The 24729-nt window shown below is 46.5% G+C and overlaps 1 protein-coding gene and 1 pseudogene across 1 annotated transcript in view; one reads left to right on the forward strand and one right to left on the reverse strand.

The window, feature by feature from the left end:
• Positions 1–3359: 3359 nt before the first annotated feature.
• LOC137305830 (putative per-hexamer repeat protein 5) overlaps positions 3360–24729 on the reverse strand; it is a 104080-nt gene continuing 82710 nt past the window's right edge. Inside the window, exons 4-5 of the mRNA XM_067974757.1 lie at positions 22495–22758; positions 3360–3415 (exon numbers count right to left, since the gene is read on the reverse strand). Of these exons, the coding sequence (XP_067830858.1) occupies positions 3360–3415; positions 22495–22758 (320 nt within the window). The remainder of the gene's footprint in view (positions 3416–22494; positions 22759–24729) is intronic.
• LOC137320296 (U6 spliceosomal RNA) lies at positions 23085–23179 on the forward strand (annotated as a pseudogene).

The raw sequence follows: 24729 nt of genomic DNA on the forward strand, positions 1-24729 counted from the left end.
CGCGCAATCGCAGGCTGATTGGATCCACTTACCTCTTGTTCCGGGTTCCCCGCTGCTGATCTGCGCGGCGGGCGGGCTGCGCATGCGCAGTAAGGTCTGTCAGCTGGAGGAGCCCTATTTAAAGGGGCAGTCCTCCACTGACTGATGCTGCAGGAAATAGGAAAAATTACAGCATGGAGCAGCCCAGGGGGAAGGTTTGATGATGCCTCACTCCAGCTCTTATTGGATGGGGTGAGGAGGAGGGGGAGGCCAGAGATCTTCCCCCCGGCGGGCGGAAGGAAGTGGCCTGCCTCTGCCGCCAAGAAGGCCTGGCTCGAGGTGGCAGAGGAGGTCACCTGCACCACCAACATATCGCGCACCTGCATACAGTGCAGGAGGCGCTGCAATGACCTAAGTAGGTCAGCCAAAGTGAGTACACTTACTCATTCCCCTACACTCCGTCTGCAACATCACCGCCCCCAACCCACATCTCCTTCTGCACATCACCCCTCACACCCACTCAAAGCTCATCCTCATCTTACCTGCACTTACTCACCTCGCCAGTACTCATCCCGCCACTACCACTCAACCCAATCCTCATACAATCTCATGGCTCTATCTCATACTCACCCTCTCATGCATCTCTTTCACAGTCAGCCTCACTCAACCTGCCACCACCTGTGCTGCAGCCACAGGGCATGCATCACATATGTGCAGTAGGCAGCGTAAGGCAAACGTGTCGTGAGCATGAAGGGGATGCACAAGGGTATTTGAGGGTTTGTCATGGATTTTACTTATATTTAATTTCTGATCAACTCACATTACATATTATATTGTCACCACTACTGCCATGTCTTTGCGAATCCTGTCTGGTTTGTGCAATAATGCCCTTTCCTGAGGATCACAATGAAGACCCACAACTGATGCCACCCATTGTGTCACTGCAGAGTGGGTGTAGGTGTATTTGCAGGGCTCTTTTGTGCAGACGACTGAGAGACGTCGGCGATGTCCCCGGTGGCACCCTGGAAGGATGAGGAGGAGAAGTTGTTGAGGGCAGTGGTGACTTTGACAGCGACAGGTAAGAAGATGGTGCTCGGGCCAGCCGGGAGCAGTTCGGCATGAAGGAGGCTGCAAATGTCCACGACTACATGTCGAGTGACTCTGAGCCTCCGTGTGCACTGCTGCTCAGAGAGGTCCAGGAAGCTGAGCCTCGGTCTGTGGACCCTGTGGCGAGGGTAGTGCCCTCTGCGACGCATCTCTCTCTCTGTGGTTGCCCTCCCTCCTGCTGTACAGGTGGATGTATCACAGCACTGTGTTGTGGAGCTCCACGTGTCAGAGGTGGACGACGTGGCCGGCGAGGCTGGTGATGCTGTTCGCCCTCCGAGGAGGTCATGACTGCAGCCACGGTGGCCCCCATCCGGAAGATGTACATCTGAGGGGGTCCGCAAGGTAGGTACATGTGTCTGGACACCGGGGTAAGTGTGCAAGTTGGTGAATTTTGTTGTTAGGAGGAGGGTGGTGGAGGCCAAACTTTGTCCCAAGTGACAGAGTGGCCTCCTGCAATGAGTGAGGGTCTCCCCCCACCACCTGTCAAATGGACCCTTGCAGCTGCCACAGGCTGATGGCTGCAACACGTCCGTTTGAACTGGGAGTGTTTTCCCCAGTACAGGAAACAGTCTCAGTCAGTTGCAAAATCCGATCCCTGCTAAAATATCAGGTCAATCAGGTCTGTAAACAACCTGAAATACCTGTTCAAGTACTTTAAGTGGCACCTCGCCGGCTTTAATTGCCGGCGGGAGTCCCACATGCGGGGGCTGCGCGCGCATGTGAGCGCGTCACTGGGAAACCCGGAAGTGGGCGGGTTGGAGCCGGGCTCCAGACCCGCCCCGGGAATCCCCGATTTTCGCAGCCCCCCCCCGCCAGGAACGCACTGGATCGCGGGTGCGAAAATCGAGCCCTATGTCTCTATTAATAAAGCCCAGGATCCCATATGTATTTTTAACAGCCTTCTCAACTTGTCCTGCCACCTTCAAAGATTTGTGTACGTACACCCCCAGGTCTCTCTGTTCCTGCACCCCCTTTAAAATTGTACCATTTAGTTTTTGTTACCTCTCCTCATTCTTTCGATAATTTTCATCTGTCATGTCTGCCCATTTCACCAGTCTGTCTACGTTCTCCTGAAGTCCGTTACTACCCTTCACATTGTTTACTACATCCCAGAGTTTGGTGTCATCTGCAAACTTTGAAATTATGTAGAAAGACTTGGGCCCCGATATTTACGGTGAGGCGGGGAGGGTGCGAGGGGAGGCCGAAAATGGCCGATGAACCCGACAAGGCCAAGGCGTGAAAGTCCTGCCGAACTTAACGGCAGGACCTCATTACCTGTTGTCAAACCTGCTCAAAGATATCCTCAAAGGCCAAAGAAACCTCCTAATCGGTTGGACTGCTGTGAATGCTCTGGTTTATTTTGTTTATCCCTTCATTTTGTAAGGTAGTTGCTGAATTTCTTTAGTTGATATTTTTATCTATTATCCAGGCTCATTTTTGGAGACCGTTCTTGACATCTTGAAATTCTGAGAGGGAAAATGATATATATTCAACTTGCATTTTGTTAACTGAACACTAGATAGCACCCTGTTGGGTATAAGCACATTGCAGCCCAGGATGAGGGGTCTCAGTTATGTGGAGAGACTGGAGAATCTGCCATTGTTCTCCTTAGAGCAGATTTAATAGAAGTGTTCAAAATCATGAGGGGTTTTGATCGAGAATATATATATACAATTCCCTTTTGAATGTTAGTATTGAATCTGCTTCCACCACTCTTTCAGGCAGTGCATTCCAGATCATAACTTGCTGTGTAAAAATCTCTCCTCGTGTCGCCTCTGGTTCTTTTGCCAATTACCTTAAATCTGTGTCCTCTGGTTACCGACCCTCCTGCCAGTGGAAACAGTTTCTCCTTAACTACTCTATTAAAACCCTTCTTAATTTTGAACAGCTCTATCATATCTCCCCTTAACCTTCTCTGCTCTAAGGAGAACAACCCCAGCTTCTCCAGTCTCTCCACATAACTGAAGTCCCACATCCCTGGTACCATTCTAGTAAATCTCCTCTGCACCCTCTCCAAGGCCGTGACATCCTCTCCAAGGCCTTGTCATCAGGGGTGTCTTCACTGACACTCCTGAACTGGACAGATTGTGTGGCACAGTCTCAAATGATTCTAGGAAGTGCTGATTCTGAGTTACCACGTATGTTTGTCGGCAGGGACGGCAAGGTTCAAATCTCTTGTCTCAGCAGCTGAAGGAATCCCGTGAGCTGGTCGTCCATCACTAAGTGACATGCTCTGCAATTCCACCAGCAATTACTCCTCTTCATGCTCAATGCTACGAGATGATTTGTTGAGGCTTCATCTTGGGCTCAGCCATCTGCTCTTGAGCACCTGAGGAAGCAGAAGAACAATAAACTTAACAATGTCTGCTGTGGGAGACATCCCTTGTGCAGGACAGAGAGAGACACTGGAGAAGGCGCAAAGAGGATTTACTAGGATGATATCAGAACTGAGAGGTTAGACCTATCAGGAAAGATTGAACAGGCTGGGGCTCTTTTCTCTAGAAAAGAGAAGACTGAGGGGTGACCTGATAGAGGTCTTTAAGATTATAGGCTCAATTTTGAAATGGTGGCGACTTGGCAGCGGGGGGGTGGGTGAAGATGTGCGTGACAAACCCAAATCCAACACGGTCGCAATGTAATTGACGGTGATTAATGTTCTTTCCGGGTTTTGCACCCGGCAGCTCCTGATTGAGAGGCTGGCCGCAGACAGGAGCTGCAACGCTGAGGTGGGGGGGGGTGGGAAAGAAAGAGAGAGAGACATCATCCGGCGCTGGAACGGAAGATTGGGGGGGAGAGGGGAAGACCAGGGTGGGGGAGAGGGGAGGACCAGGGGGGCATCAGCGGGGGGAAGAGGGGGAGATCGGGGGGGCATCAGCGGGGGGAAGAGGGGAAATCGGGGGGGACATCGAGGGGGGACATCAGGGGGGGAAGAGGGGGAGATCGGGGGCGGGTGAAGAGGGGGAGATCGGAGGGGACATCAGGGGGGGAAGAGGGGGAGATCGGGGTGGGGGGGTGAAGAGGGGGAGATCGGAAAGGGAGACATCGGACATCGAAACAGAGTGGAAAGGTAGGTTGATTTTGTGTTTTAACTTTGTGTAATGGTTTGTTTATTTAATTTATTTTGTTTCTTTTTGCCTGATCCGGCCCTTCATGCCTGGTTTCACCAGGTGTGAATCAAAAGCCGCCCAGGTAAGTTAAAAATCTTTCTAACTACTTAATATGTCACAAGTAAAGTGCCTTAAGTACCTCAATGAGGTATATTTGGTTCTTTAACGATCATCCCGGCGGTTTTAATTGCCGGCGGGACTTCGGGCGCGCACACAGGTGCGTCTGTGGGAAACTCGGAAGTCGGCGGCTTCCGAGCCCCCTCTGCATTTCTGCAATTTTCGCAGCCCCCCTGCCCACAACGCACCCGCAATTTAGGTTTAAAATTGAGCCCAATGAAAGTGTTTGACAGGGTAGACATAGAGAAGATGTTTGCACTTGCAGGGGGAGACCAGAACTAGGGGCCATAAATATAAGACAGTCACCAATAAATCCAATAGGGAATTCAGGAGAAACTTCTTTACCCAGAGAGTGGTGAGAATGTGGAACTCACTACCACAAGGAATAGTTGAGGCGAATAGTATAGATACATTTAAGGGGAAGCTGGATAAACACATGAGGGAGAAAGGAATAGAAGGGAATGCTGATATGATGTGATGAAATAGGGAGGGAGGATGTTCGTGTGGAGCATAAACACTTAGATAGACCTGTTGGGCCGAATGGCCTGTTTCTGTGGTGTTCATTCTGTGTAATTCTATGTGTGAGACTGATTATTATTTTATTTGTCTGCGGGATGGGGCAATGCATTTATTGCCCTGATAAGGCAGTGATGGGTTGCCCTCTTGAACTGTTCAAAGTCCTTGGATGTGATGAAGTCAATGAAAAGGTACAGGGGACAATTTTAGCCTGACCCGCGCACCAAGAAACAGGGGATCGGGTGCAACGTTAGTTTTACACTCCGCTCAATTCTACTCCCCATTGAAGTCAGTGGTGGGTGATATTGGACAGGGCGTAAAACCAGCATTCCATCCCATCCTGTGGATTTCACGCCTGGTGAGGTGGGTGAAAATTACCCTCTTAGTTTCCAACATTTGATTGAAAGAGCAAAATAATCATCATAATAAAATGCTTAACATTACTCTCAGGTTATTGAATTTATTGCTTTTCTTTCTTTGTTTACAGCTTTAATTAATAAGATACAGTTCCATTTACTATGGCATATCTTACATAGAATTACATAGAATTTACAGCACAGAAACAGGCCATTCGGCCCAACTGGTCTATGCTCCACACGAGCCTCCTCCCTCCCTACTTCATCTCACCCTATCGGCATATCCTTCTATTCCTTTCTCCCTCATGTGTTTATCTAGTTTCCCCTTAAAGGCATCTATGCTATTTGTCTCAATTACTCCATGTGGTAGTGAGTTCCACATTCTCACCACTCTCTGGGTAAAGAAGTTTCTCCTGAATTCCCCATCTAAACAAACATTAGCGACTGCGTCTCTCGGTAGTTTCAATGCCAACCTATTACCATAAGAAAAATGCAACACCAGGCATAAAGACCTTAAATTTACATTGTACCATTGTGGTACAAACATGCTGCATTATGGAACTGAATTTCAATGGGGATTGTCCTGATATCGCACTGAAATTTCATCGGCCGATTGGTGGAATCCCTGGAGGATCACGCTTTCAACTGTGGAAATTCAGGGCCTGTTTTGTCCAGCCACAAAGAACGCATTGTGGGGAGATTGTCCTGAGCTGCATCAGGCACAGTGGATTGTCTGGTTGCAGCGCAAGCTGAGAAAGCAAATGGGTTGGATAGCAAGCTTATAACGGAGCCCACTCAAAAATTTCTTCCATTTAAATTAATTTTGCAGGCACAGATTAGACTCCACCCCCACAGGAATGCCCTGGAAATCCTGAGGCAACATTAAACGGGTGCAGACTGAGTAATCTCCCCTTTTTTTCTGGCTAATTTTGCCTGTAGAATGCTTGGGCCCCAGGCGCGAGGGCCAGGACAATTGCCCCTTCAGGTCTAAATCTTAAATCTCGTCATTAGAAGGGTCCTTACGCTATTAAGTACCAGCCCTAACCTTCTGCGGTGAGTTTAATTCATTTTAACAGCGCAAATTCAGCGATTCCTTAAAACTCGCGGGGAGGTTGAGGGCGAGCTGGCGTTTTCGCGAGGCTAACGGCGGAACGGCGCAAATCGTCCAGCAACTTGTGGCGATTCGCTATTCATGGGCGTATCTCTTCCTCGCCATAAGTGGCTGGGTTATTTACTCACTAATAGCGGTGAGCGCCATTAAACGCGCCGCTATTTTGCCAACAAATCCTGGGCCAATAAATTGTTCTTTTATTTTGTTAAATATAATGTGAATGTAACAGTTGTAGGAAGGGGGGCTAATTATACAAAGTGAAGGGGGCAGAGGTCAAATTCCACTTTAACCACTGTTGGTACTCTTTCCAGTATTCCCATTGACCCAATGGATGAGGGTTGAGATTCATTACAGACTCACATCAACACAAGCAAATACCTGAGTCTTCACTTAACCCAACCTGAGATCCCACCAGATTAGACTATCAGATACCCCAATGTACATTTATATCCCACCACACCAAAAGTCACCAGCGGATGTGCCTTGTGTTTTAAATGAGATGAAACAGAACACTTCCCTGTTGAACAAGAAGCCCTAACACCACAACTGAACCTTTATAAAACACTGGTTCGGCCACAACTGGAGTATTGTGTCCAGTTCTGGGCACCGCACTTTAGGAATGATGTGAAGGCCTTAGAGAGGGTGCAGAAGAGATTTACTAGAATGGTTCCAGGGATGAGGGATTTCAGTTACACGGATAGACTGGAGGAGCTGGGGTTGTTCTCCTTGGAACAGAGAAGGTTGCGAGGAGATTTGATAGAGGTATTCAAAATCATGAAGGGTCTAGACAGAGTAGATAGAGAGAAACTGTTCCCATTTGAAGAAGGGTCAAGAACCAGGAGGCATAGATTTAAGGTGATTGGCAAAAGAACCAAAGGTGACATGAGGAAAAACCTTTTTACACAGTGAGTGGTTAGGATCTGGAATGCACTGCCCGAGGGGGTGGTGGAGGCAGATTCAATCATGGCCTTCAAAAGCGAACTGGATAAGTACTTGAAATGAAAAAATGTGTAGGGCTATGGAGATAGGGTGGGGGGAGTGGGACTAGCTGGATTGCTCTTGCAATAGAGCCGACGCGGACTCGATGGGCCGAATGGCCTCCTTCCATGCTGTAACCTTCAGTGATTCTACGATTCTAATCCTTGATGCTCCGAGACTCAATGAATAAAGCATTTCTTCTAATTTGTCTGGTCTTGTATAGTCCTATTTAAATTTTGCACTGCATTACATCCTATCTCCATTAATCATCAGCTAATATTTTGTGTGATAGCAACCATCATTTCAGAATTTGTAGCATTCCCACTTAACTGTTGCCATGGTTACCACGAGTCATATATGAAAATACATTTTTCTTGATGAGCGGTGATTGAAAGTCCTGTGGCTTTCGAGTGCATCGTTATCGTTAATAATGGCAATGTTTTCTCAAGAATGTTCTCTTTTTGATAAGCCATTTTAAAGCCAATGCTCCAAAAAAGAACAATTCCTAATGATTGCAACACATCATGTAACAACAACAACTTGCATTTATATAGCGCTTTTAACGTAGTAAAACATCCCAAGGCGCTTCACAGGAGCGATTATCAAACAAAATTTGACACCGAGCCACATAAGGAGATATTAGAACAGGTGACCAAAAGCTTGGTCAAAGAGATGGGTTTTAAGGTGTGACTTAAAGGAGGAGAGAGAGAGGGAGAGAGGCGGAGAGGGTTTAGGGAGGGTATCCCAGAGCTTAGGGCCTAGACGGCTGAAGGCATGGCCGCTAAATCAGTGAAAATCGGGGATACTCAAGAGGCCAGAATTGGAGGAGCGCAGAGATCTCGGAGGTTTCTAGGGCTGGAGGAGGTTAGAGAGATAGGGAGGGGGCGAGGCCATGGAGGGATTTGAAAACAAGGATGAGAATTTTAAAATCACATTGGGCATGATTTTGACCCCGAGCTGGGAAGGGGGCAGGGGGGTCAAATTACGGACGGGAAACCCAGAAGTACGATTTTGACGTAAGGACAGCTTTTTTTTTTGTCGGTTTGCCGTCCGACTGACCGGTCTGATTGACTGGCTGGTTTCAGTCGGACAGGAGAGCAGCCAGGGAGAGGACGTCTTCAGGTAAGTCTTTATTTGTATGGATGGGGGGGGGGGGGGGGGAGGCATGGGGGCATCAATGGGCATGGGGGGCATGGGTGGGCACAGAGGCATGGATGGGCATGGAGACATGGGTGGGCACAGCGCGTAGGTTGACACGGGACATAGGTTGGGACGGGGGTCGTCAGTCACGGGTGGAGGGATCAGGGGGTCATTGCGGGGGTCCACGATCATCGGGGGGGGAGGATCAGGATCGGGGGGTCTGCGATCGGGGTCAGGGGTCCGCGATTGGGGGGCAGTCTGCGATCGTTGGAGGGTCGTTGCAGGTAGGCTTGTTGGGCCTGGGGGCAGCACTCCTGCTCCTCCTGGCCCACAAACTGTGCCAGAAAGGCACTTACCCGTTAGCCTCGGGCCTTCTCGCCCCCTTTCACAAGGCGGGAAAGAGAAGGCCCGGGAATCCCAGCCCCTCGGAGTTTAAATCGGAAAACTGTGGGAAAATGGAGGCCCGAAGCGTCCTTGAAAGGTTTTAAGGCCCGACCCGCCTCCTGGTCGCCCGCTCCCCGTCCCGCCCCGGTGAAAACCGGAAGTGGGCGGGTTGGAGGCGGGTCTGAAATGGTTGCAATCTTGAATGCATCCCCGCCTCCAACCCATCTGTTTTTTCACTGGTAAATTCGTGCCCATTATGTCATTTTCAGCACATACAAATGCTTCGAGAATCATTAACTCGATATTTTCAACACAACTCAGGCAAGCAAAAATAATACATTCTACCCGAGCATTATTCTGTATGCTATTCATACTTTTTCCATTATGTGCAATGCACAGCCCAGAGACTTAATAAATCATTTAGGTTTTACTAACTCAACATGTTTAAATGATGGAAGAGTTGAATGTGATGATTTTTGTGATTGCTTATCAAAGGATTGTGATTCGGGAGCTCTAACAGACTGGCATTCACTTTCCTTTCAGAGGGATTGGGTCTGAATTGCACGTTTAACTGCCATTTGATCTTGGCTACCCTCTATAGGTGAGGGCTGCCCTTTCTCTATTTGCTTGCTGGGTTGAATAGGAACAGGAGGAGGCCATTCAGCCCCTCGAGCCTGTTCCGCCATTCTAACTAGATCATGGCCGATCTGTATCTTAACTCGCCTTGGTTCCACATCCCTTAATGCCAAACAAAAATCTATCAATCTCAGTTTTAGAATGCCTCATGACAGCACAGCAATCCATCATCGTGGGCGAGGCAGAGAAGCTGGGATGGAGACCTATCCAGCACAATAACACAAGCTCTGTCAAGTGACAAGAAGCAACAGCAACAGCGACCATGGATCAAAACTATCCTACCGGATCATTCCGGATGGTAGGTAAAGATGCCAAAGTGTGGTAAAAGCAAAAATTAAATGAATAATTTTTGTAAAAACTCTAAAATGCTGGCAATGTTGCTACTGTGGAAAACAGCTTTTTTAAAAAAAAAATAAATGTGTTAAAAACATGTTCAGGAAGTAATTGACTTATCTTTCAATCGCCAGGCTGCAGGGAATCTGCAAAGCTGTTTCCTTATGAATGTCACCTTTTTACTGATGAGCATTTGAAAAGACTGCAGCTTACGTTCCCTGTGACACTGTGCTTACCCCTCGCATCTCAACTACAATTGACCTGTGTCGTTTAAAATGATTGGGCATGCCGCATAGGACTCATCAAATGATTGGTCACTGAGCGATCGCCCTGATGAAAAACTGTATCGTCTAAGCTGACATCTGTCAAACATCAGCCAGCATCTGCCATCTTTCCACATGCCATCGTTGCGAATCATTGGTGCTTTCTGTATATGTAAATGTTTTTTTTTTTAAATCCACGCAGTCAGCCGCCAGATAATTATTATTTTGTTGCCAGTAGGAAGGCTTTATTTCGCTACGAATTTGTGCGCAATCTCGCTGAATCCAGATATAATGGATAGGAAACTGGCACACAGCCGTCGCAAATCAGTGAAGCTGTGTCTCATTAATGTGGCGACAAGTATTACAAAGGCAAATCTGCTGCATTTTTAATGCTGCTCGATGAACACATCCAACAGACAAAGTGACAACGCAGATATTGTAGGAAAGCGTGCGCTGCTTTATCGTGCATTCTGGGTGCCAAATTGTAAGTTTCTAGGGCTTCAGAGCAATCAGGGCATCTTTTTACTGGGACAATTTTTTAAAAATTAATTAATTAGGGAAACGGAATAAGATGAGGCAAAATCAGTAGAGTCTAATTCGTTCATTTCAGTGAAAACTGCTTTGTCTGATCCCAGCTTGCAGTGTTTCTTGCCTACATTGTTCATTAATTATGCACCGCCATCTCATATCTTATGCACAAAAGTTAGCACAAAACGATGAGGGCAGTTATCAATATACATTAGCGGTATGAGAGGGGCCAGGGATAATTAAGAATTACAGACCAGCAGAACCAACTGAAGCTAAGTGCGTTTGGTCAGAATATTCGGTTTAGAGATTTCACATGACGATAGAATGTTCTGAATAATTACAAAGCAAACCGCAACTAAGAAAACATAAGGGCAAAACAAGAAGAGGGAGATGAGGTGTAGTGAATTATAATATGCAGCAATAACCTATGAATCCATAAAGGGCAAACATAAAAAATAAAAGATAGATATATATAAAATATATATATATACATAGCCCACATTACTCATAAATAAACTATGGTCTTCTCAGAAACAGTTTCAGAGTGTTCGGAGCTCACTTGTACAGTACTTCAAAAATACATTTGTCTAATTAAAGGTGAACCCAATTTTGTTAGGAATGGTGACTGAGTAATTTAATCACCAATGCGGTTCTGTAACTCAGAGTTTTTACCTTACACTGCTGAGAGAAAACCAACTTGGAAAATTGACATTATTTTACGAAACGAGCAACTCAGTTTATGTGCCTTACTGCGGTTTATATCACCTTAATAATAGACAACCTTTCCAGTTAAAAAGGCCAGAGGTTTGACCAAATAATTATGATGTAAAGCTCCTTTTTTACTGTCTGATTGTAGGCCATTATTTTGCATTCTGGATTAAAACTGTAATGTTTTCTAATGCATTCGCTTAGGTTGGTTTTATAATGATGCTGGGGCTAAAAGGGTTAAATTATGAGGACAGATTCCATAGACTAGGCTTGTATTCCCTTGAATATAAAAGATTAAGGGGTGATCTAATTGAGGTGTTTAAATCGATTAAATGATTTGATAGGGTAGATAGAGAGAAACTATTCCCTCTGGTGGGGAGAGTCCAGAACAATAGGGCATAACCTTAAAATTAGAGCTGGCCGTTCAGGGGTGATGTCAGAACATAAGAACATAAGAAATAGGAGCAGGAGTAGGCCAATCGGCCCCTCGAGCCTGCTCCGCCATTTAATAAGATCATGGCTGATCTGATCCTAACCTCAAATCTAAATTCATGTCCGATTTCCTGCCCGCTCCCCGTAACCCCTAATTCAGGAAGCACTTCTTCACACAAAGGGGAGTGGAAATCTGGAACTCTCTCCCCCAAAAAGCTGTTGAGGCTGGGGGTCAATTGAAAATGTCAAAACTGAGATTGTTAGATTTTGTTAGGCAATGGTATTAAGGGTTACAGAACCAAGGCGGGTAGATGGAGGTAGGATACAGATCAGCCATGATCTAATTGAATGGCGGAACAGGCTCGAGGGGCTGAATGGCCTCCTCCTGTTCCTATGTTCCTATGAAATGCCATCACCTTCTGCAAACTTTTGTTAGACTCGAATTGTTGGAGCAAAACCAGACGGAGACGGAACTGCTGACAAAGTTAAAGTTTATTAGAAAGCTTTGCCCACAAAGGGAGAGTGGTAAGCTTCCACAAGGCTAGCCCTGTACAGGTCTCAAAAGGTCCTGTAGAGGAGACGGCCTCCCCCATTTGTCCACGATTAAAGGTCCTGTCTGATCTGCCCAACTAGCGAGCAGAACGGTACCATAATTAGCTTGTTTAGCAGCCTTCTGCCCCGCCCACCACTCTATTTGATCGACTACTGGACTCGTTTCCTTCCATCCGTTCCTGATCATTTCACTTTGATATTTTAAATTGGCCTCTTGGACTCGTTTTACAACAGCAACACCGGTGGGCATAGCCGGGACGTCCGGAGGAAGGGGTTTCCCCTCGTTACTCATGTCAATCGTTATGTATCTCCTTATGCTCTATCTTATACTTTAATTTATTTGACTCTAATCTTATACTTTAATCGGCACAAACGGATCACCTTATACTCTAATTTATACACACTCACTGGTCACGGGATCACAATCCTGTGGTGGTTGTGGTTCCCTACGCTTACTTAATCCTGATGTGGAGATGCCGGTGATGGACTGGGGTTGACAATTGTAAACAATTTTACAACACCAAGTTATAGTCCAGCAATTTTATTTTAAATTCACAAGCTTTCGGAGGCTTCCCCCTTCGTCAGGTGAACGATGTGAAATGAGATCCTCGAAATGAAATCGCATTTATAATTCACAGAACAATGCTTGGTGAGTACAGACAGTTTTTTCAACTGCCCGTTGCCAAGGCAATCAGTGTGCAGACAGACAGGTGTTACCTGCCAGGTCTCAGAATATACAAATCACCAAAAAAAAACAACAAACAAAAAAAAAACAGAGATAGAGAGGTAGAAACATAGAAAAGACAGCAACTGACCCGTTATATTAAAAACAGATAACATTTGTTCGCTGGTGGGGTAACGTGTAGCGTGACATGAACCCAAGATCCCGGTTGAGGCCGTCCTCATGGGTGCGGAATTTGGCTATCAATTTCTGCTCGACGATTTTGCGTTGTCGAGTGTCTCGAAGGCCGCCTTGGAGAACGCTTACCCGAAGGTCGGTGGATGAATGTCCATGACTGCTGAAGTGTTCCCCGACTGGGAGGGAACCCTCCTGTTTGGCGATTGTTGCGCGGTGTCCGTTCGTCCGTTGTCGCAGCGTCTGCATGGTCTCGCCAATGTACCATGCTCCGGGGCATCCTTTCCTGCAACGTATGAGGTAGACAACGTTGGCCGAGTCACAGGAGTATGAACCATGCACCTGGTGGGTGGTGTCCTCTCGTGTGATGGTGGTATCTGTGTCAATGATCTGGCATGTCTTGCAGAGGTTACCGTGGCAGGGTTGTGTGGTGTCGTGGACGCTGTTCTCTTGAAAGCTAGGTAATTTCATTTCGAGGATCTCATTTCACATCGTTCACCTGACGAAGGGGGAAGCCTCCGAAAGCTTGTGAATTTAAAATAAAATTGCTGGACTATAACTTGGTGTTGTAAAATTGTTTACAATTACTTAATCCTGGCAGTCACGTGGGACTACGTCCTCTTAATTCAGGCTCAGGCTCGGTGTTTGAGATAAACCACCACCCTTGTCCGTGTCGATCGCCACGTGACTCTCAAAATCCAATCTTATACTGTATCGGAATAACGGCATAAACTTATACTCTAAGCAAACAAACACTTATACTCTATATCTTATATACCGACAGATCTAGTCAATTCCGTCAATCCATGGCCTCCGTGACGAATTTTACTTTGTGGATTTTGGTGCAAGCTTGAGGGAGCTTACCACTCTCCCCTTGTGCGCAAAGCTTTCTAATCAGCTTTAACTTTGTCAGCAGTTCCATCTCCGTCTGGTTTTGCTCCAACAATTCGAGTCTAACAGTTGGCTTCAGAGGTGGGATACTGCGCTGCAGGCAGGCTAACGGATCCTGTATTGGAGGGTACGTGGCATAGTGAGACAAGTTAGCCCTGTGCTCGAGACAGGGGGTGCCCCTGTATAAAGCCCTCGAGGGTGAGGCCGGTAGCCTACGGTAGGGGCTCGGCTCATCATTGGAGACAGGATTGGCAGTGGCACTTGCCGCAGTATTAAAATTATCCACGCAGTGAAATTCCTCACGGAGACCACCGATTGACGGAATTGACTAGACCTGTAGGTATATAAGATATAGTGTGTAAGTGCTTGTTTGCTTAGAGTATAAGATTATGCCGTTATTCGGATACAGTATAAGATTGGATTTTGAGAGCCACGTAGCGATCGACACGGACAAGGGTGGTGGTTTATCTCAAACCCTTTGAACACTTCCTTCCCAGAGGCCACTGCCACTTGCCTCCAGAAGAATAACGATGCTACTTTTTCGAAGGTCATCACTACCCAGAACGATCCGAATAACAGATTAAATTTTAATTTTAAAAATCGCATATTTAACAAGAATTGCTGATTACATTTTTATACATATGCCTAAAAAAGCAAACGGGATCCCGGGCATAGAGTACAAAAGCAAAGAGGTTATGATGGAGTATTATGTCTAATTCTGGGCATCGCGCTTTAGGAAAGAGGTGAAGGCCTCAGAGAGGGTGCAGAAAAGATCCACTAAAATGATTCCAGGGATGAGGGACTTAAGTTACGTGGATAGACTGGAGAAGCTGGGGTTGTTCTCCTGAGAGCAGAGAAGGTTGAGAGGAGATTTGATAGAGGTGTACAAAATCATGAGGGGTCGAGACAGAGTAGATAGAATCATAGAATCATAGAAAGTTACGGCACAGAAGGAGGCCATTCGGCCCATTCGCCGAAAAAGAGCTATCCAGCCTAATCCCACTTTCCAGCACTCGGTCCGAGGCCTGTAGGTTACGGCACTTCAAGTGCACAACCAAGTACTTTTTAAATGAGTTGAGGGTTTCTGCCTCTACCGCCCTTTCAGGCAGTGAGTTCCAGACCCCCACCACCCTCTGGGTGAAAAAATTTCTCCTCAGCTCCCCTCTAATCCTTCTACCAATTATTTTAAATCTATGCCCCCTGGTCACTGACCTCTCTGCTAAGAGAAATAGGTCCTCCCTATCCACTCTATCTAGTCCCGTCATAATTTTATATAGTTCAATTAAATCTCCCCTCAGCCTCCTTTGTTCCAAAGAAAAACAACCCCAGCCTATCCAATCTTTTCTCATAGCTAAAATTCTCCAGCACTGGCAACATCCTCATAAATCTCCACTGTACCCTCTCTAGTGCAATTACATCCTTCCTGTAATGTGGTGACCAGAACTGTACGCAGTACTCAAGCTGTGGCCTAACCAGTGTTTTATACAGTTCCAGCATAATCTCCCTGCTCTTATATTCTATGCCTCGGCTAATAAAGGAAAGTATCCCGTCTGCCTTTTTAACGACCTTATCTACCTGTCCTGCTACCTTCAGGGATCTGTGGACATGCACTCCAAGGTCCCTCTGTTCCTCTACACCTCTCAGTATCCTCCCATTTATTGTGTATTCCCTTGCCTTGTTTGCCCTCCCCAAATGCATTACCTCACACTTCTCTGGATTGAATTCCATTTGCCACTTTTCTGCCCACCTGACCAGTCCATTGATGTCTTCCTGCAGTCTACAGCATTCTTCCTCACTATCAACCACCATGCCAATTTTTGTATCGTCTGCAATCTTCTTGATCAAGCCCCCCACATTCAAGTCCAAATCATTAATATATACCACAAAAAGCAAGAGACCTAGTACTGAGCCCTGTGGAATCCCACTGGAAACAGCCTTCCAGTCTCAAAAACACCCGTCAACCATTACCCTTTGCTTCCTGCCACTGAGCCAATTTTGGATCCAACTTGCCACTTTCCCTTGGATCCCATGGGCTTTTACTTTTGTGACCAGTCTGCCATGTGGGACCTTGTCTAAAGCCTTGCTAAAATCCACGTAGACCACAACAAACACACTACCCTCATCGACCCTCCTTGTTACGTCCTCAAAAAATTCAATCAAGTTAGTCAGACATGACCTTCCCTTAACAAATCCATGCTGACTGTCCTTGATTAATCTGTGCCTTTTGAATGACGATTTATGCTGTCCCTCAGAATTGATTCCAATAATTTTCCCACCACCGAGGTTAGACTGACTGGCCTATAATTACTCGGTCTATCTCTTTCTCCCTTTTTAAACAACGGTACAACATTAGCAGTCCTCCAATCCTCGGGCACCACGATTGTAACCAGTGAGGATCGGAAAATGATGGTCAGAGCCTCCGCTATTTCCTCCCTTGCTTCTTTTAACAGACTGGAATGGAGGTTTCTGCAGTATTGAGCTCTCGGTGTCTGACATAAGCTTTCCTTTTCTTGCCTTATCTTACCCTGTATGCTCCTTGACATCCAGGGGGCTCTAGATTTGGCAGTCCCACCCTTTTTCTTTGTGGGAACATGTTTACTCTGAACCCCTTGAATCTCCCCCTTGAATGCCTCCCACTGCTCTGACACTGATTTACCTTCAAGTAGCTGTTTCCAGTCCACTTTTGCTAAATCACTTCTCATCATAGTAAAATTGGCCTTTCCCCAAATTAGAACTTTTACTCCTGTTCTATCTTTGTCCTTTTCCATAACTATACTAAATCTAACTGAATTATGATCACTATCACCGAAATGCTCTCCCACTGATACTCCTTCCACCTGCCCAGCTTCATTCCCTAAAACTAAATCCAGAACTGTCCCCCTTCATGTTGGACTTACTATGTACTGACTAAAAAAGTTCTCCTGAATGCAATTTAAGAATTCTGCGCCCTCTATACCTTTTGCACTGATTGTATCCCAGTTAATATTGGGGTAGTTGAAATCCCCTACTATTACTGCCCTATTGTTTTTGCACTTCTGAGAAATTTGCCAACATATTTGCTCTTCTATCTCCCTCTGACTGTTTGGGGGTCTATAGTACACTCCCAGCAGTGTGACTGCCCCTTTTTTGTTCTTTAGCTCAACCCACATGGCCTCATTTGATGATCCTTCTAACACATCATTCCTCCTCACAGCTGTAATTATTTCTTTAACCAATATTGCCACGCTCCCCTCCTTTTTTATCCCCCTTTTTATCTCGTCTGAAAACCCTGCAACCAGGAATATTGAGCTGCCATTCCTGCCCCTCACCGGCATCTCCACATCATGGCAAAATATTGTGTATTGTGTATTAGGCAACTCTGCACGGCGCGTCAAAAGATAGAATACAGCCATTCTGGTTGTTTAATGGCTTATCTATACTGCATGGCATGGTGCTGAGATCCACAAATGAAGAACTTACCTCTTTGACCTCTGGTGTGGCCTGAAGCAACAGACATCAGCCAGGAGAGCAATTGGGGCATTAAATGAATCTAGGCCGTTCAGGAGTGATGTCAGGAAGCAATTCTTCACACAAAGGGTAGTGGAAATCTGGAACTCTCTCCCCCATTAAAGCTGTTAAGACTGGGAGGGGGGGCGGGGGGAGTCAATTGAAAATTTCAAATCTGAGATTGATTGATTTTTGTTAATTAAGGTTTACGGAACCAAGGCGGGTAAGTGGGGTTAAGATACAGATCAGCCACGATCTAATAGAATGGCAGAACAGGCTCGAGGGGCTGAATGGCCTCCTCCTGTTCCTAGGACCTCCCATTCCTAGCCTCAGACTCTCTAGCCAAAGAAAGGGAAAGAATGAGCCCAGGGTGGCCACCTTTGATTGCTATGCCAAGACTTCTATTGGAAAGTGGAGAGCTGATGCGGGCAGGATTGGGCTTGGTTGCCATGGCTTCCAAGATCGAATAATCTGCCAGAACCAAAGGGGGAAATTCCCCACTGCTGTGTTCCTCGGCCCATGATTTTCTCACTCGGCGTGGGTGGAAACTTGAAGGCTGGGAATCGCAGAGGTGGGGAAATGCCAGCCCCTTGGTTTAACATTTCCACACGCAAGATACCACTTGATTTCCAGCGGGAATAATTGCTTTCACGAGAGGACTGTGGAAAATTGGCAGCAACGTGGCCTAGCTGGAATGAATTTGCTTTGCATGAAGTGTACGGTAATGTTCACTTGGAAACTTGGGTAAAAGTTCAGTGAAAACTCACTAAAAGTAACCAATGTAAACAATCTTACAACACCAAGTTATAGTCCAACAATTTTATTTGAAAATCACAAGTTTTCGGAGGCTTGTGATTTTCAAATAAAATTGTTGGACTATAACCTGGTGTTGTAAGATTGTTTACATTTGTCAACCCCAGTCCATCACCGGCATCTCCACATTAAAAGTAACCAGTCAGCATGATGCTGCCATTACCAAAGGCAATCCAATACATGGGTGCAGATTGGAAGTCAAAACAGACACTTTATTTAACCACGTGTAATTCATTGGTACAGACATTAACGAACAAGACAAAAGCATTTAATCCATCAAGCCCATACCCCCCAACAGATCAAGTACAATACGCTCTATCCTGGACTTTAACCAACTGGAGCTGGCAAGCTGGAAGACTACACACAGCAGGGATTTGGGGCTTTTCCCTTCCTTTTCTCTTTCTATTAAATCTCTTACTCGCTCACTCTCTCTCTCACACACACACACACACACACACACGTGCATGCGTGTATACTTAGCATGACAACCTGGTGCTGCTTGCCCTTGCCATCACATCACATCAGTAGCACCTCCCAAGCCCAGGATCTCTACCATCTAGAAGGACAAGGGCAGCAGGCACATGGGAACACCATCACCTCCATGTTCCCCTCCAAGTCTCACACATAATCCTGACTTGGACATATATTGGCCGTTCTTTCATCGTCGCTGGGCCAAAATCCTGGAACTCCCGACCAAGCAACATTGTGGGAGTACCTTCACCACACGGACTGCAGCGGTTCAAGAAGGAGACCCACCACTACCTTCTCAAGGGGCAACTAGGGATGGGCAATAAATGCCGGCTGCGCTAGCGATGCCCACATCCCCATAATGAATAAAAACAATATTAATCATGGAGCATGTGGTCACCTCGATGGGCCCACCTGGCACGAACCGGAGGCTCTCTGGAAACTCTGGGACCAACTCTCCTCCGCCTTAGACAGGCTGGCAGACCGAATGAATAGGGGCTCCAATCGAACCACGGATGTCCCACAGTCTGCTCTCCCACAGTTCAGTCGGAGTGCTGAGCTGCAACCCGATAGCAGGCTGTGCAGTGGGAAGAGAACAAATTGTCCACTCCGAGGATGGTCTGGACGCTTCCCATCTCCTCAACCAATGCTTGTCCTGATGACAGAATGCCAGGTGGGCTTTAGCGGAGCTCATGCCAGTTGATACCTGGCGTGAGCATCTTTGAGGCCTTCTTAAGGCTCCAAACCTTTGCAAGAGTACGGGCGGATTGGCTTGAGCCGGAGATGCTGCCACTAATCTGCCTTTTATATAAAATTACATCGAATGTACGGCACAGAAAGAGACCATTCGGCCCAACGTGTCTGTGCCGCCTTTTATGCTCCTCCCACCCCTCTTCATTTAACTCTATCAGCATATCCTTCTATTCCTTTCTCCCTCATGTGTTTATCTAGCTTCCCCTTAAATGTATCTATGCTATTCACCTCAACCACTCCTTGTGGTAGCGAGTTCCACATTCTCACCACTCTCTGGTGAGATATACTGATGGGACAGCTTCCCATTGAACGAGTGCCTGTTTCGAGTCTTTACGTGGCTCGTCCACATTGCAATATCCAGCTTCACCACAGACCAAGGTGGGACGGCCGATAGTGAACAGCAGGTACTTGAGGGAGGGAGGAGGGGGTTGATCTGTGATTAGGAAAATAGACGTTACCACCAGTTTTCACTTGGCATGGAATCCACCATAACGGAGGGACGCCACTGAGCTCGTGTCATTTGGTTAGCGGCCTTGCTTGACGATTACCCACGATCATCATCTGATGGTTGCGCTTTATTACTAATTAACAAACATCAGATAACATAACGTAACATAACAACAACGGATTTATCGTGTAACAAATTTACAGAGAGTCGAACTAGCGGATATTTCGTAGACCCACCAGCTGGGTCATTTCAAAGACCGTACTAGCGGCTCTTGTTTCGAGGACCCCCCCACCGCGAGGTCGCTTCCATTCTGGTTTCCATACCCATTGAACTGGGGATCAAATGGTGTACTGTTCTCCTCTCGGAACGCCTTCCTTGAGGTTCTTTGGAGCTCTCGTAGACATCACCGGCTGAGAACTACTTTCGCGGTGCCCTGATCTTCAGAATTGACCGACAGTCTATTCCGGTCCAGTCTTCCACGACTTGGTTTACAGCTGGGCACTTGTAGATCTTAACTTGTCTCCTTCCTCCTTCTAGATCTACTGGATGGAGGCTGGTGACGCTGGTACTGCAGGAGTCAGTCTAGCGGTGCAACATCTGTATTTTACGCCTTGGTTGGCATGACACCATTCAGGCGGGGAGGAATTTTTGCCCAGTGCCAATCCCATCCGGCCGTGAGCGAACTCACATATTTTTGTTTTAGAAGGTTCCCCTCCTGAGGGAGTGTGATCTCCGTCAGGTCACCCTTTGTGCGCAACAGTCACGTGTTGTATGGAGGCTGGCACGAACACGACTCACTGTGACAGAGAACACACAAGACGATCACAGCTACAGTAAGACAAAGACTTCACCAAATGAGTGCTAGTTTGGTTGCGATTAACAGCGGAGCTGCATGACTACAGCTACCATCCTACTGTAACCGGACTTACTAAAACAAACATCGGGTGAGGGCAAGTCGTTACCCCCAACTTTTGGTTCAACACCAGGTAGAACCTGGGCTATTGCCTGGACAGGTCAAGAGAGAAATGGCTTACCTCCGCGGACCCGCGCAGATCACCTTACAGCAAGTTCTTTGAGCAGCCCATTCAGCCAACGATGTTATGTTGTTTCCAGCGGGACCACGGGGAGGCACGGCTCACTGTGACCGAGAACTTACAAGACTGTCGCAGCTACAGCAACCAGAGTGCTGATCTCCGAGAGCTGCCTACTCAGCCTCGGAGAGAGTTGAGTCATACTTATATTTATGGCCTCTAGTTCTGGTCTCCCCCGCAAGTGGAATCATCTTCTCTACGTCTACCCTATCACTGTGGGAGAACCTTCACCACACGGACTGCAGTGGTTCAAGAAGGCGGCTCACCACCACCTTCTCAAGGGCGATTAGGGATGGGCAATAAATGCCGGCCTCGCCAGCGACGCCCACATCCCATGAACGAATAAAAAAGAACCCTTCATAATTTTAAGGACCGCTATCAGGTCATCCCACAGCCTTCTCTTTTCTACCAAAAAGATCCCCAGCCTGTTCAGCCTTTCCTGATATAACCTCTCAGATCCGGTATCATCTTTGTGAATCTTTTTTGCACCTTCTCCAGTGCCTCTATATCCTTTCTATAATATGAAGACCAGAACTGTTCACAGTACTCCAAGTGTGGTCTCACCAAGGTTCTATACAAGTTTAACATAACTTCCCTGCTTTTCAATTCTACCCCTTTAGAAATAGACCCTAGTGCTTGGTTTTTTTTAATGGCCTTATTAACCTGCACCAGCAGTCTGTCTCGGCTATTCAAATGATCCCGTCCCCAGGATTTGGGGTAGAGTGTCCAGTCTTAGACTGGGCAGGAGGAATTTCCACTCCGCTGCCAGCAGAACAGGGTCACAGCATCAAAGTATAGTACAGCATAGGAGGATGCTATTCGGCCCATTGTATCTGTGCCGGCTCTTTGAAAGAGCTATCCAATTAGTCCCACTCCCCTGCTCTTTCTCCACAGCCCTGCAAATTTCTCCCCTTCAAGTATTTTTCCTTTTGAAAGTTATTATTGAATCTGCTTCCACCGCCCTTTGAGGCAATGCATTCCAGATCATCACAACTCACTGCATAAAAAAATACTTCCTCGTATCTCCTCTGGTTCTTTTGCCAATCACCTTAAATCTGTATCCTCTGGTTACCGACTCTTCTGCCACTGGAAACAGTTTCTCCTTATTTACTCTATCAAAATCGTTCATGATTTTGAACACCTCTATCAAATCTCTCCTTAACCTTCTCTGCTCTAAAGAGAACAACCCCAGCTTCTCCAGCCTCTCCACACAACTGAAGCCCCTCATATCTGGTACCATTCTAGTAAACCTCTTCTGCACCCTCTCTAAGGCCTGGATAACTTTCCTAAAGTGCGGTGCCCAAAATTTACACAATACTCCCAGGGTCCCAGGCCGGTATTATCAATTTGGCTTTCATAAAAACGATAACGTTTTAGACCCTTTTCAATGGCCTTTCCCCATTAGTGTGAGGGCCTGCGATCGATTAGGCCTAACTCGTACCCCTGTTTTCAGGCTTGGCCTCAGAACCAACTGTGAGCTTCAGATCATTTCCTCGGTCACATATGAAAGAGTAAAATTGCACAATGTATAAGCAGAACAAAGGCTCAATGTCACGCGCATTCCAGAACCTGGGTAGTTTATCGCCTAGCAGCAGAACTGCTGGTCGATTCTTCTTCCTCAAAAGCTTCTGCCAAAGCCACGTTTTTGCAAAGATGAAAAGAATCACAGCTGGGATATTTGGCACTAAAATCCACGATGAAGTTCCTATAAGAATGTAAAATTATGTCCTGTGCTCACATCGACAGTCCATGTTACATCGAGTTACGTCGAAACTACAGCACAGAAACAGGCCATTCGGCCCAACTGGTCTGTGCCAGTGTTTATGCTCCACACGAGTCTCCTCCCTCCCTATTTCATCTCACCCTATCAGGGTATCCCTCTATTCCTTTCTCCTTCATGTGTTTATCTAGCTTCCCCTTAAACGCATCTATGCTATTTGCCTCGACCACTCCATGTGGTAGCGAGTTCCACATTCTCACCACTCTCTGGGTAAAGAAGTTTCTCCTGAATTCCCGATGGGATTTATTAGCGACTATTTTATATTTATGTACTCAAATCGAAACAAGATTAGCAGGGCTCCCTGCACAAGGATGATGTGCGAATTTGTGAAACAGTCCACATATTTTTGGCCACACTTTGGAGCACTTCATTCAGTTCCGGTAACCAAGGCAGGAGACAAATCCTCAAATCCTGAACACCGTGCAGAGAGAGGGCCTCCGGGCTGATCCTTGGTGTCAGATCCCTGAGTTATGAGGCAAGTCTGGAAAAAGTTGAGACCCTTCAGCTTTAAAAGGAAGTAAATGAGAGGGCGCTCTGTAGAGGCGTCTCAGATTCTAAATGTGGCAGGAAAATTTAATTTGAGGCATTATTTCAAGTTAAAGCACATGCTGCAGAACAGTGAGATTATATAGGCAAAAACAAGTAAAGGGCACGTCCTTGGGGCGTTTTACTACAACAACAACAGCAACTTGCATTTATATAGCGCCTTTAACGTGGTAAAATGTCCCAAGATGCTCAACAGGAGCGATTATCAAACAAAATTTGACACGTGGCCATGTAAGGAGATATTAGGAGAGGCGAGGTAGGTTTTAGGAGCGTCTTAAAGGAGGAGAGAGAGGCGGAGAGTTTTAGGGAGAGAATTCCAGAGCTTAGGGCCTAGGCAGCTGAAGGCACGGTGATTAAAATCAGGATGCGCAAGAGGCCAGAAATGGAGGACGCAGAGATCTCGGAGGGTTGGAGAGATGGAGGAGGTTACAGAGATAGGGAGGGGGGCGAGGCTTTGGAAAGATTTGAAAACAAGAATGATATTTTAAATTTTTTTTTTATTCGTTCATGGGATGTGGGCGTCGCCGGCAAGGCCGGCATTTATTGCCCTTGAGAAGGTGGTGGTGAGCCGCCTTCTTGACTTGCTAGGCCATTTCAGAGGGCAATTAAGAATCAACCACATTGCTGTGGGTCTGGAGTCACAAAAAGGCCAGACCGGGTAAGGACGGCAGGTTTCCTTCCCTAAAGGACATTAGTGAACCAGATGGGTTTTTATGACAATCCAGTAGTTTCATGGCCACTATTACTGATACTTTTTTATATTATTCCAGATTTTATTTAATTAATTGAATTTAAATTCCACAGCTACCATGGTGGGATTTGCACTTATGACTCTTAGATTATTAGTCTAAGGCCTCTGGATTACTAGTCCAGTAACAAAACCACTATGCTACCATACCCAAAGTACTGCTGGACCAGGAGCCAGTGTAGGTCAGTGAGCAGAGGGGTGATGGGTGAACGGGACTTAGTGCGAGTTACGATATGGGCAGCAGAGTTTTGGGTGAGCTCAAGTTTAACTACGTTAAAGACACTATATAAATGCAAGTTGCTGTTGATGTCCTTTCCCCCGGCAACCTGCCCCCTAATGTTGATGGTTTTGTAAGGCCATCCCAGAAAATTGGGTACATGACAGGTCCTGGTATATCTGTCCTGGCTTAATTTTTGGCACTTCTAGCGAACTCAGCGAGTATTTGCCAAAACCACCATGGAATTTCACAGCTGTGGTAACCAACTGAACCAATAAAGCCAACTTCAGGCAAGAGAGCGGCGTGATGGATGGGGGAGAAGAAAATCATCTCTGATATGTTGACTTAGAATGGGTCCGAAATGAATATAACACACCGAGGAACA

Source organism: Heptranchias perlo, chromosome 3, assembly GCF_035084215.1.
Source record: "Heptranchias perlo isolate sHepPer1 chromosome 3, sHepPer1.hap1, whole genome shotgun sequence".
In the NCBI taxonomy this organism is placed as follows: Eukaryota; Metazoa; Chordata; class Chondrichthyes; order Hexanchiformes; family Hexanchidae; genus Heptranchias; species Heptranchias perlo.